This window comes from Bombina bombina, chromosome 7, assembly GCF_027579735.1.
Source record: "Bombina bombina isolate aBomBom1 chromosome 7, aBomBom1.pri, whole genome shotgun sequence".
In the NCBI taxonomy this organism is placed as follows: domain Eukaryota; kingdom Metazoa; phylum Chordata; class Amphibia; order Anura; family Bombinatoridae; genus Bombina; species Bombina bombina.
Window position 1 is genome coordinate 445,523,060 of NC_069505.1, and position 14,175 is coordinate 445,537,234.

Genomic DNA, 14,175 nt, shown 5'->3' on the forward strand with positions numbered 1-14,175 from the left:
ATCATGCACATTAGAAGTTGAAGGAACTGCAACTGGCAATGTACTATTACTGATGGATACACTATCTGCATGTAAAAGTTTATCATGACAACTATTACAAATGACATTCGGCGAAATAATTTCTACAATTTTACAACAAATGCACTTAGCTTTGGTAGAACCGATGTCAGGCAGCAATGTTCCAGCAGAAACTTCTGAGGCAGGATCAGATTGACACATCTTGCAAAATGTAAGAGAAAAAACAACATATAAAGTAAAATTATCTATTTCCTTATATGACTGTTTCAGGAATCGGAAAAAATGCAAATACCATTGCCCTCTGATAGAGAAAAAGGCAAGAGGCAAACATCAATGGGGTATTGAAATAATGAAAAAGTAACCGGAAATGACACTCGCGTCACTGACGCAACCGTGTGAAAGGACTCAGCGTCAAGTATGACGCTGGAAATGACGAAGTTGCGTCAGACGCATTTTTCGCGCCAAAAATATTTTCGCCAAGAATGACGCAATAAAGTTTAGCATTTGACGCACCTGCGGGCCTAATACCGCCCTCAATTTGCAAGTAGTAGTCAATTGAAAAAAAGACTAAACCCCAGATAAGAAATAAATTTCTTAAAAAAAAATGTTTATATTCCCCAAATATGAAACTGACAGTCTGCAGAAGGAAATACATGAACCTGACTCATGGCAAATATAAGTACAATACATATATTTAGAACTTTATATAAATGCATTAAGTGCCAAACCATAGCTGAGGTGTCTTAAGTAATAAAAAAACATAATTTATGCTTACCTGATAAATTCCTTTCTTCTGTTGTGTGATCAGTCCACGGGTCATCATTACTTCTGGGATATAACTCCTCCCCAACAGGAAATGCAAGAGGATTCACCCAGCAGAGCTGCATATAGCTCCTCCCCTCTACGTCAGTCCCAGTCATTCGACCAAGAATCAACGAGAAAGGAGTAACCAAGGGTGAAGTGGTGACTGGAGTATAATTTAAAAGATATTTACCTGCCTTAAAACAGGGCGGGCCGTGGACTGATCACACAACAGAAGAAAGGAATTTATCAGGTAAGCATAAATTATGTTTTCTTCTGTTATGTGTGATCAGTCCACGGGTCATCATTACTTCTGGGATACCAATACCAAAGCAAAAGTACACGGATGACGGGAGGGATAGGCAGGCTCATTATATAGAAGGAACCACTGCCTGAAGAACCTTTCTCCCAAAAATAGCCTCCGAAGAAGCAAAAGTGTCAAATTTGTAAAATTTGGAAAAAGTATGAAGCGAAGACCAAGTTGCAGCCTTGCAAATCTGTTCAACAGAGGCCTCATTCTTAAAGGCCCAAGTGGAAGCCACAGCTCTAGTGGAGTGAGCTGTAATTCTTTCAGGAGGCTGCTGACCAGCAGTCTCATAGGCTAAACGTATTATGCTACGAAGCCAAAAAGAGAGAGAGGTAGCAGAAGCTTTTTGACCTCTCCTCTGTCCAGAATAAACGACAAACAGGGAAGAAGTTTGGCGAAAATCTTTAGTTGCCTGCAAGTAGAACTTGAGGGCACGAACTACATCCAGATTGTGTAGAAGACGTTCCTTCTTTGAAGAAGGATTTGGACACAAGGATGGAACAACAATCTCTTGATTGATATTCCTGTTAGTGACCACCTTAGGTAAGAACCCAGGTTTAGTACGCAGAACTACCTTGTCTGAGTGAAAAATCAGATAAGGAGAATCACAATGTAAGGCTGATAACTCAGAGACTCTTCGAGCCGAGGAAATAGCCATTAAAAACAGAACTTTCCAAGATAACAATTTTATATCAATGGAATGAAGGGGTTCAAATGGAACACCCTGTAAAACGTTAAGAACTAAGTTTAAACTCCATGGCGGAGCAACAGCTTTAAACACAGGCTTGATCCTAGCTAAAGCCTGACAAAAAGCCTGGACGTCTGGATTTTCTGACAGACGCCTGTGTAACAAGATGGACAGAGTTGAAATCTGTCCCTTTAATGAACTAGCTGATAAACCCTTTTCTAACCCTTCTTGTAGAAAAGACAATATCCTAGAGATCCTAACCTTACTCCAGGAGTAATGTTTGGATTCGCACCAGTATAGGTATTTACGCCATATTTTATGGTAAATCTTTCTGGTAACAGGCTTCCTAGCCTGTATCAGGGTATCAATAACCGACTCAGAAAAACCACGTTTTGATAAAATCAAACGTTCAATTTCCAAGCAGTCAGCTTCAGAGAAGTTAGATTTTGATGTTTGAATGGACCCTGTATCAGAAGGTCCTGTCTTAGAGGTAGAGACCAAGGCGGACAGGATGACATGTCCACTAGATCTGCATACCAAGTCCTGCGTGGCCATGCAGGCGCTATTAGAATCACTGATGCTCTCTCCTGCTTGATTTTGGCAATCAATCGAGGAAGCAGCGGAAAGGGTGGAAACACATAAGCCATCCCGAAGTTCCAAGGTGCTGTCAAAGCATCTATCAGAACCGCTCCCGGATCCCTGGATCTGGACCCGTAGCGAGGAAGTTTGGCGTTCTGGCGAGACGCCATGAGATCTATCTCTGGTTTGCCCCAACGTCGAAGTATTTGGGCAAAGACCTCCGGATGAAGTTCCCACTCCCCCGGATGAAAAGTCTGGCGACTCAAGAAATCCGCCTCCCAGTTCTCCACTCCCGGGATGTGGATTGCTGACAGGTGGCAAGAGTGAGACTCTGCCCAGCGAATTATCTTTGATACTTCCACCATTGCTAGGGAGCTTCTTGTCCCTCCCTGATGGTTGATGTAAGCTACAGTCGTGATGTTGTCCGACTGAAACCTGATGAACCCCCGAGTTGTTAATTGGGGCCAAGCTAGAAGGGCATTGAGAACTGCTCTCAATTCCAGAATGTTTATTGGAAGGAGACTCTCCTCCTGATTCCATAGTCCCTGAGCCTTCAGAGAATTCCAGACAGCGCCCCAACCTAGTAGGCTGGCGTCTGTTGTTACAATTGTCCAGTCTGGCCTGCTGAATGGCATCCCCCTGGACAGGTGTGGCCGATGAAGCCACCATAGAAGAGAATTTCTGGTCTCTTGATTCAGATTCAGAGTAGGGGACAAATCTGAGTAATCCCCATTCCACTGACTTAGCATGCATAATTGCAGAGGTCTGAGGTGTAGGCGTGCAAAAGGTACTATGTCCATTGCCGCTACCATTAAGCCGATCACCTCCATGCATTGAGCTACTGACGGGTGTTGAATAGAATGAAGGACACGGCATGCATTTTGAAGCTTTGTTAACCTGTCCTCTGTCAGGTAAATCTTCATTTCTACAGAATCTATAAGAGTCCCCAAGAATGGAACTCTTGTGAGAGGAAAAAGAGAACTCTTCTTTTCGTTCACTTTCCATCCATGCGACCTTAGAAATGCCAGAACTAACTCTGTATGAGACTTGGCAGTTTGAAAGCTTGAAGCTTGTATTAGAATGTCGTCTAGGTATGGAGCTACCGAAATCCCTCGCGGTCTTAGTACCGCCAGAAGGGCACCCAGAACCTTTGTGAAGATTCTTGGAGCCGTAGCCAATCCGAATGGAAGAGCTACAAACTGGTAGTGCCTGTCTAAGAAGGCAAACCTTAGATACCGGTGATGATCTTTGTGGATCGGTATGTGAAGGTAAGCATCCTTTAAATCCACTGTGGTCATGTACTGACCCTCTTGGATCATGGGTAAGATTGTCCGAATAGTTTCCATTTTGAACGATGGAACTCTTAGGAATTTGTTTAGAATCTTTAAATCTAAGATTGGCCTGAAAGTTCCCTCTTTTTTGGGAACCACAAACAGGTTTGAGTAGAACCCTTGTCCTTGTTCCGACCGCGGAACCGGATGGATCACTCCCATTATTAACAGATCTTGTACGCAGCGTAGAAACGCTTCTTTCTTTATCTGGTTTGTTGACAACCTTGACAGATGAAATCTCCCTCTTGGGGGAGATAATTTGAAGTCTAGAAGGTATCCCTGAGATATGATCTCTAGTGCCCAGGGATCCTGAACATCTCTTGCCCAGGCCTGGGCGAAGAGAGAGAGTCTGCCCCCCACTAGATCCGGTCCCGGATCGGGGGCTCTCGGTTCATGCTGTCTTTGGGGCAGCAGCAGGTTTCCTGGCCTGCTTGCTCTTGTTCCAGGACTGGTTAGGCTTCCAGCCTTGCCTGTAACGAGCAACAGCTCCTTCCTGTTTTGGTGCAGTGGAGGTTGATGCTGCTCCTGTTTTGAAGTTCCGAAAGGGACGAAAATTAGACTGTCTAGCCTTAGCTTTGGCTTTGTCTTGAGGTAGGGCGTGGCCCTTACCTCCTGTAATGTCAGCGATAATCTCTTTCAAACCGGGCCCAAATAAAGACTGCCCCTTGAAAGGTATATTAAGTAATTTGGACTTAGAAGTAACATCAGCTGACCAGGATTTTAGCCACAGCGCCCTACGTGCCTGTATGGCGAATCCTGAGTTCTTAGCCGTAAGTTTGGTTAAATGTACTACGGCCTCCGAAATGAAGGAATTAGCTAGTTTAAGGACTCTAAGCCTGTCCGTAATGTCGTCTAGCGTAGATGAACTAAGGTTCTCTTCAAGCGACTCAATCCAAAATGCTGCCGCAGCCGTAATCGGCGCGATACATGCAAGGGGTTGTAATATAAAACCTTGTTGAACAAACATTTTCTTAAGGTAACCCTCTAATTTTTTATCCATTGGATCTGAGAAAGCACAGCTATCCTCCACCGGGATAGTGGTACGCTTAGCTAAAGTAGAAACTGCTCCCTCCACCTTGGGGACCGTTTGCCATAAGTCCCGAGTGGTGGCGTCTATTGGAAACATCTTTCTAAATATTGGAGGGGGTGAGAACGGCACACCGGGTCTATCCCACTCCTTAGTAACAATTTCAGTTAGTCTCTTAGGTATAGGAAAAACGTCAGTACTCGCCGGTACCGCAAAGTATTTATCCAACCTACACAGTTTCTCTGGTATTGCAACGGTGTTACAATCGTTGAGAGCTGCTAAGACCTCCCCTAGTAATACACGGAGGTTCTCCAATTTAAATTTAAAATTTGAAATATCTGAGTCCAATCTGTTTGGATCAGAACCGTCACCCACAGAATGAAGCTCTCCGTCCTCATGCTCTGCGAGCTGTGACGCAGTATCAGACATGGCCCTAGCATTGTCAGCGCACTCTGTTCTCACCCCAGAGTGATCACGCTTGCCTCTTAGTTCTGGTAATTTAGACAAAACTTCAGTCATAACAGTAGCCATATCTTGTAATGTTATCTGTAATGGCCGCCCAGATGTACTAGGCGCCAAAATATCACGCACCTCCCGGGCGGGAGATGCAGGTACTGCCGCGTGAGGCGAGTTAGTCGGCATAACTCTCCCCTCGCTGTTTGGTGAAACTTGTTCACATTGTACAGATTGACTTTTATTTAAAGTAGCATCAATACAGTTAGTACATAAATTTCTATTGGGCTCCACCTTGGCATTGGAACAAATGACACAGATATCTTCCTCTGAGTCAGACATGTCTAACACACTAGCAAAAAAACTTACAACTTGGTTATAATCTTTTTTAGCAAAAAACGTACTGTGCCTCAAAGAGGTACTAACGATTAAATGACAGTTGAAATAATAAACTGAAAAACAGTTATAGCATCAAACTTTAAAACAACAAAACTTTTAGCAAAGGTTTGTTCCCATTAGTAAAATAACAATAATTAAATTTGACATAAAAAATACAAAGCAACGTTTTTATTCACAGTCACTATAAGAATTCTCACAGCTCTGCTGAGAGAATTTACCTCCCTTCAAAGAAGTTTGAAGACCCCTGAGATCTATCAGAGATGAACCGGATCATGCAGGAAATATAAAAGTAACTGACTGGTATTTTTTGATGCGTAGCAAAGAGCGCCAAAAACGGCCCCTCCCTCTCCCACACAGCAGTGAAGAGAAACGAAACTGTCACAATTAAAGTAAAAAAAAAAAACTGCCAAGTGGAAAATAATGCCCAAATATTTATTCACACAGTACCTCAGCAATGTAAACGATTCTACATTCCAGCAAAAACGTTTAACATGATAAATAGTTATTAAAAAGGATTAGTGACCTTTAACAGAGTAGTTCCGGTGAAATACCATCCCCAGAATACTGAAGTGTATACATACATGTCATTTTAACGGTATGGCAGGATTTTCTCATCAATTCCATTCAGAAAATAAAAACTGCTACATACCTCAATGCAGATTCATCTGCCCGCTGTCCCCTGATCTGAAGCCTTTACCTCCCTCAGATGGCCGAGAACAGCAATATGATCTTAACTACTCCGGTTAAAATCATAGTAAAAAACTCTGACAGATTCTTCCTCAAACTCTGCCAGAGAAGTAATAACACGCTCCGGTGCTATTTTAAAATAAACTTTTGATTGAAGTCATAAAAACTAAGTATAATCACCATAGTCCTCTCACACATCCTATCTAGTCGTTGGGTGCAAGAGAATGACTGGGACTGACGTAGAGGGGAGGAGCTATATGCAGCTCTGCTGGGTGAATCCTCTTGCATTTCCTGTTGGGGAGGAGTTATATCCCAGAAGTAATGATGACCCGTGGACTGATCACACATAACAGAAGAAACATACTTACCAAAAGACACCCATCCACATATAGCAGATAGCCAAACCAGTACTGAAACAGATATCAGTAGAGGTAATGGTAAATTGAGAGTATATCGTCGATCTGAAAAGGGAGGTAGGAGATGAATCTCTACGACCGATAACAGAGAACCTATGAAATAGACCCCCGTTAAGGAAATCATTGTATTCAATAAGTGATACTTCCTTCACGTCCCTCTGACATTCACTGTACTCTGAGAGGAATCGGGCTTCAACAATGCTGAGAAGCGCATATCAACATAGAAATCTTAGCACAAACTTACTTCATCACCTCCATAGGAGGCAAAGTTTGTAAAACTGAATTGTGGGTGTGGTGAGGGGTGTATTTATAGGCATTTTGAGGTTTGGGAAATTTTGCCCCACCTGGTAGGATTGTATATCCCATACGTCACTAGCTCATGGACTCTTGCCAATTACATGAAAGAAACATTATTGCCCACAAAACGTTAACAGCACTCCCAGATCATAAAAATGTTTGCCTACAAACATTTACAACTCAGTGTCAACCTTTTTTGTAATTGGCCCCTTATGCAAACTTAGTAATGCCCTTATTAGCTCTAGTATAACTGCTTACCCTTACCCTCCTGGGTATAATGTCAGCCTTTCTGAAATACAGTGTCTCTCCAGAAAAATATGACTGAACATACCACACTGCTGCATAGCATGAAAACGTTCCTCACACTGAAGTTTCCTGTAATCGTCAGCCTCTGTGGGAACAGCACTGGATCTTAGTTACAAATGCTAAGATCATCATCCTCCAGGCAGCAGTCTTCATCCATCTGCTGCCTGAGAGTAAATAGTACACACCGGTACCATTTAAAATAAACTCTTGCTTGAAGAAGTAAAAACTAATATTTTATCACAACTTTCACTTTACCCTTCCTAGTACTTAGAGTAGGCAAAGAGAATGACTGGGGGTGGAGCTAAGGGAGGAGCTATATAGACAGCTCTGCTGTGGTGCTCTTTGCCACTTCCTGTTAGCAGAAGGATAATATCCCACAAGTAAAGGATGAATCCGTGGACTCGTCGTACCTTATAGAAGAAAATTAGCTAATTTTAGCTTAATATTCTCTTAAATTTGATCCGGGTGGTCAGTAAAATCAGTAGGGTGGGTAATTCCAATAAATAGGTCTTAAGGAGAACACTTAAGAGACGTCTAAAGCTTTGACACGCCCAGGGAGAGGTTGCCGAAAGTATTAGACCACCTTGGAAGCAATATATGCAAGTCTAAAGCACAGGACCAAACCGTGAAAGATCAATTAAGTGTGAAACATCAAACAACCAGAGAGAAGGATCATAACTTTATACCAATATTCCAACATTTTTATAACACATTGACATCTACAAACAGGCTCAATAATGAACATTCCAACTTTTACTTACAGTTTATGGACTAGGTGGTTTCTAAGGTCCTGAGTTATATCCTCATGCCAAGGTTTGCGGATTCCAGTGCTTGAAGGAGGTGCTGCTGTTGGCAATGACCCAAGGTTTGACACACTACCACTTTCATTCATCATGGGGCTACATAGCAAAAAAAACACATTACACATCAACTCACTAATCTCATCTTTTAAATATCAATACAGAAGAACACATTCACTATGAACAATTTACCTGTGCGAGTTGATGCCTGGGTGAAGCATAGATTCAGGAAGCAGATTGGAATTCTGCACATTCACACCGCCATTTACACCCATTGTAGTGGAATCTACACGCGGGCAGAAAGGGACCAGGTGAATTTACAGTGAAAGACAAACACAGAAATTACAGCCATGACGAAAGTCCATGTCAAATTGTCTTGTTAACAAATAGCTGTAAAATGTGACCATTTTCTCGCAAATCTTTGTTTTATGGAGTTTCAGAGCAGATACATAACTACTATCACCTTCGCATAAATACAAATTAGATTAATATTTACAGATAAATGTTATACTAAAAGTAGAACCATAATCAGATGGTCCCTGATCAACCAAGTAGGTAGAAATGATTATATGATGATATAGGATTTTTATTTTTTAAATTAAACTGCAATATGAGGAATTTATTCTAAAGATAGTTTTCGGAATAAGATACATTATAATCTTAAGGTTATTCGTCCTGAAAATTGTAAAGTTATTTCAAAATGCATCACTAAAGCTTACTTTTACTGCCCCTTTAATGCTATTGCTCCCCTGCAAACCTATGTACACAGAATCCTTACCCATACTAAATTTCAAAAAGTTAAAATAATAGATTGTTTGGAGTGAACTAGATCTGCACAATTGTGATGAGCAAGCAGTAAAATAGAAAAAAAATTAATTTATGCATACCTGATAAATTTCTCTCTTTCCGGATTATGGTGAGTCCACGGAATCAATTACTGTTGGGAATATCACTCCTTGCCAGCAGGAGGCGGCAAAGAGCACCACAGCAAAGCTGTTGAGTATCACCTCCCTTCCCACAATCATTCGACCAAAGGAAAAAGGAGAAAAAGGAGTAACACAAGGTGTAGAGGTGCCTGAGGTTTAGGGCGGGCCATGGACTCACCATATACGGAAAGAAATTTATCAAGTAAGCATAAATTTAATTCTCTTTCCTAAGATATGGTGAGTCCATGGAATAATCAAATACTGTTGGGAATCAATACCCAAGCCAGAGGACACAGATGATACGGGAGGGACAAGACAGGTAGACCTAAACAGAAGGCACCACTGCTTGAGGAACCTTTCTCCCAAAGGAACCCTCAGCCGAGGTAAAAGTATCAAATTTATAACATTTGGAAAAAGTATGCAAAGAGGACGTAGTTGCAGCCTTGCAAATCTGTTCCACAGAAGCCTCTATTTTTGAAAGCCCAAGAAGAAGAAACAGCCCTGGTAGAATGAGCTGTGATTCTCTCATGAGGCTGCTGGCCCGCAGTCTCATACGCCAACGAATAATACTTCTCAACCAGAAAAAAAGAGAAGTAGCAGTAGCTTTCTGACCTCTGCGTTTCCCAGAAAAGCAAACAATGTAGAAGACTGACGAAAGTCCTTAATTGCCAGCAAATAGAATTTAAGAGCCTGCACAACATCTAGGTTGTGCAACAAACGTTCCTTATGAGGAGGAGGATTAGGACAGAGAGAAGGAACAACAATTTCCTGATTAATATTTCTATCCGAAACAACTTTAGGAAGAAAACCAAACTTGGTACGAAAACCTGCCTTATATGCATGAAATATGAGATAAGGCAAATTGCACTGCAAAGCTGAGAGTTCCGAAACTGAGCAGAAGATATTGTGACAGACCCTTCTGTCAGTACTGAAAGAGTTAACTTTGTTCAGCTTTGAGAAGCTATTTTCTAAAGACAAGGTTGCTAGCCTCAGCTATTGTGTACTGTAATTAAGTTTAGTGATAAACATTCACATTGTTAAATCACATCCAGAGAGCAGACGCCCAAGTGATAAGAAAGACTAAATTGTTTATCTACTTAAGTAATGTAATTCTATTGTATCATGTCAAAGGGCGTTTTCCCTCTATCTAATGTACAATATTCTTTAAACCCCCCCCCCCATCTGGGGTCAGACCTGCATAATTACTGGGCATATAGCCTTCAATAAAATGCATTCTGTTTTAACCTTCAATGTGGAGCCTGGTCTCATGTTTGAGGGGGGGAATTAGCTGGGTTGTGAGTTGCTGATCTCACATTCAGGGCATCTTCCATCTGGTATTAACCCTTGGTATCCGGGTTATATTGTAACAGATATATCTTGGAAGGTTTTGTTTCTTACTGCTAACAACTTTATATCTATGGAATGTATTGGCTCAAACGGAGCCTGCTGCAAAACTTTAAAGGGACAGTCAAGTATAAATTAAACTTTCATTAGTCAGATAGGACTTTTAATTTTAATTGACTTTCCAATTTACTTTTATCAAATTTGCTTTTTTCTCTTGCTATTCTTAGTTTAAACTAAACATAGGTAGGCTCATATACTAATTTCTAAGCCTTTGAGGGCTGCCTCTTATCACAGGCTTTTTAAATCTCTTTTCAACACAAAGAGACAGAAAGTACACATGGGCTATATAGATAACACTGTGTTCAGGCACAGAAAGTTATTTAAGATCTAGCACAATACAATGCTAAATTTAAGACAATAGATAATAAACAGTCACAGTCATGTGATCAGGGGGCTGGAAGAAGGTTCCTAGATACAAGGTAATCACAAAGGTAAAAAGTACATTAATATAACAGTGTTGGTTATGCAAAACTGGGGAATGAGTAATAAAGGGATTATCTATCTTTTAAAACAACAACAATTCTATGGTTGACTGTCCCTTTAAGAACAAGGTTAAAGGACCAGTAAACACAGTAGATTTGCATAATCAACAAATGCAAGATAAGACAATGCAATAGCATTTACTCTGAATTTCAAATGAGTAGTAGATTCTTTTCTAACACATTTCAAAGTTATAAATATTTCCACTCCCCCTGTACCATGTGATAGCTATCAGCCAATCACAAATGCATATACGTATAGTCTGAGTTCTTGCACATGCTCAGTAGGAGCTGGTGACTCAAAAAAGTGTAAATATAAAAGACTGCACATTTTTTTAATGGAATAAATTGGAAAGTTGTTTAAAATTACATTCTGTATCTGAATCATGTACATTTAATAAAACCTGAGTGTCCCTTTAAGGCTCCAAGGTGGAGCAACAGATTTAAAGGGCCATTATACACCCCAAAAAATATGGGCTATTTAAATAAAGCACCAACAGAATATCAAGTTTGTAATTGACATGTATTAGCAATTTTGCTGCTAAATCTCCTAAAAATGATTATAAAGTTTGTAATCCTCTAAGTGAATGAGAATACGAACGTAATATCCACTAGCTTCAGAGCCAGGCTTTTTCTACACTCCCTTTACAGCCAGTCCCCATGCTGGGGCTGTCTCTGTAATAGATAAGGCCGTCACAAGTCCCCTCACCTCTCTCAGCATTCTCCCTGACTGTTTACACTGGGCACTATCTCACTCCCCCCTCTGGGACTCCCCCTCTGTCCTCCAGGTAAGCTTTCTGTAGACACAAGGGGAATATTTCACTCACAGCTCTGTGAAACATGATCCTGAGATGTTTTACAGAGCTGTGTGTGAAATATCAGAGTGTGTTTTTATTCCATTCAAACAGCCAATATATGCATTAGCAAGTCAATAGTTTTGAGAATCATTCGTATCTCACAATTTATGGGATGTTTGCATTATGTATACATCTCTTACAGAAATGTCACCGATATCTTATGTGTATAGCAGATAGATGGATTTTACTATCTATTAATGTCAATTCATAACAGACTGTTACCAGCAAAGTATATTCACCCTAAGTAATAATGGTGGTAGCCAAATGTTGTAGAAGCAAGTTTCCCCTAAGCCGGCCGTTTCATATTCTGTACCTCGGCAACATCCAGAGCTCCGCCCCCTGCTTTACAGATAATACAATATGAATATTTATGAGGAGGCAGAACAGTGGGAGTGCAGGGGGCGGAACTCTGGATGTTGCCGAGGTGCAGATTAAAACGGCTGGCTTAGAGGAAACAATTTCTTCAACAACATTTGGCTACCACTATTACTTAGGGTGAATAAACTTTGCTGGTAACAGTCTGTTATTAATTGACATTAATAGATAGTAAAATCCATCATTTATCTGCTATACACATAAGATATCAGTGACATTTCTGTAAGAGATGTATACATTATGCAAATGCAAACATCCCATAAATTGTGAGATACGAATGATTCTCAAAACTAGTGACTTGTTAATGCAGATATTGGCTGTTTGAATGGAATAAAAACAATCTACTTTTCACTCTATTTCACACACAGCTCTGTAAAATATCTCAGTATCATGTTTCACAGAGCTGTGAGTGAAAAATTCCCCTTGTGTCTACAGAGCTTACCAGGAGGACAGAGGGGGGAGTGAGATCGTGCCCAGTGTAAACAGTCAGGGAGAAACCCTGAGAGAGGTGAGGGGATTTGTGAGTAAGTGACAGCCTTATCTATTACACAGACAGTCCCAGCATGGGGGCTGGCTGTAAAGGACACTAGATAGGGAGTGTAGAAAAAGCCTGGCTCTAAAGATAGTGGAGATTACGTTTGTATTCTCATGCACTGAGAGGATTAGAAACTTTATAATCATTTTTAGGAGATTTAGTAGCAAAATTGCTAATACATGTCAATTACAAACTTGATATTCTGTTGGTGCTTTATTTAAATAGCCTATATTTTTTTGGGTGTATAATGGCCCTTTAAACAGGCCTGATTCTGACAAAGGCCTGACAAAAAGATTGCACATCTGGCACATCCGCCAGGCGCTTGTACAGCAAAATAGACAGGGCAGAGATATGACCTTTCAGAGTAATGACAGACAACCCCTTCTCCAGACCTTTATGGAGAAAGGACAAAATTATTGGAATCCTGACCCTACTCTAAGAGTATCCTTTGGATTCACACCATATCTTGGATGAAGAAAAGGACCCTAAAGTAGAAGGTCCTTCCACAGTGGGAGTCTCCACGGAGGTAGAGATTACATTTCCACTAGGTTTGCATACCAGATCCTGCAAGGCCACACAGGAGTTATTAGAATCACCGAAACTCTCTCCTGCTTCAAGCAATGACTTGTAGGAGAGCAAATGTAGGAAAATGGTATGCCAACCTGAAGTTCCAAGGAACTGCCAGAGTATCTATCAGGAATGCCTGAGGATTCCTCGACCTCGAACCGCACTTTGGAAGCTTGGCGTTCTGGCGAGATGCCATCAGATCCAATTCCGGTAGCCCCCATTTGGAGGTTAGCCTGGAGAACACCTTCGGATGGAGTTCCCACTCCCAGGGATGGAAAGTCTGTCTGCTTAGGAAATCTGCTTCCCAAATGTCTACTCCTGGAATGTGTATGGCAGATAGGCAGCAATTGTGAGCTTCCGCCCACTGAATGATTCGAGCCACCACCTTAATGGCTAAGGAACTCCGAGTTCCCCCCTGGTGGTGGATGTAAGCCACTGAGGTTATGTTATCAAACTGGAATCTGATAAACCGAGCTAAGGCCAGCTGAGGCCAAGCCATCAAGGCATTGAAGATCGCTCTCAACTCCAGAATGTTTATGGGGAGAGTAGATTCCTCTTGAGACCAAAGTCCCTGCGCCTACAAAGAATCCCAAACCGCTCCCCGGCCTGTCAGGCTGGCATCCGTGGTCACAATCACCCATGAGGTTCTCCGAAAGCATGTCCCCTGAGACAGATGTTCCTGAGACAGCCAAAATGGAAGAGTTTCGCCGCTTGATCTAGAACTATCCTCTGAGATCGGTCTGCATAATCCCCGTTCCATTGGCTGAGCATGCATAACTGTAGAGCTCTCAAATGGAATTGAGGAAAGGGAACTATGTCCATGGAAGCCACCATCAGAACAATTATCTTTCATACATTGGGCCACTGACATTCGTACAGCCGACTTAAGAGACAGGCAAGGGGACAGAATCTTGGCTCTTCTG

General features: G+C 41.5%; 1 protein-coding gene across 3 annotated transcripts in view; it reads right to left on the reverse strand.

The window, feature by feature from the left end:
* Positions 1 to 14,175, reverse strand: part of EP300 (E1A binding protein p300) — a 657,355-nt gene that overhangs the window by 415,498 nt on the left and 227,682 nt on the right. For all 3 annotated transcript variants that reach the window (XM_053721396.1, XM_053721397.1, XM_053721395.1), the window contains exons 8-9: positions 8,302 to 8,395; positions 8,071 to 8,208 (exon numbers count right to left, since the gene is read on the reverse strand). In XM_053721396.1, coding sequence (XP_053577371.1) covers positions 8,071 to 8,208; positions 8,302 to 8,395 — 232 coding nt within the window. The remainder of the gene's footprint in view (positions 1 to 8,070; positions 8,209 to 8,301; positions 8,396 to 14,175) is intronic.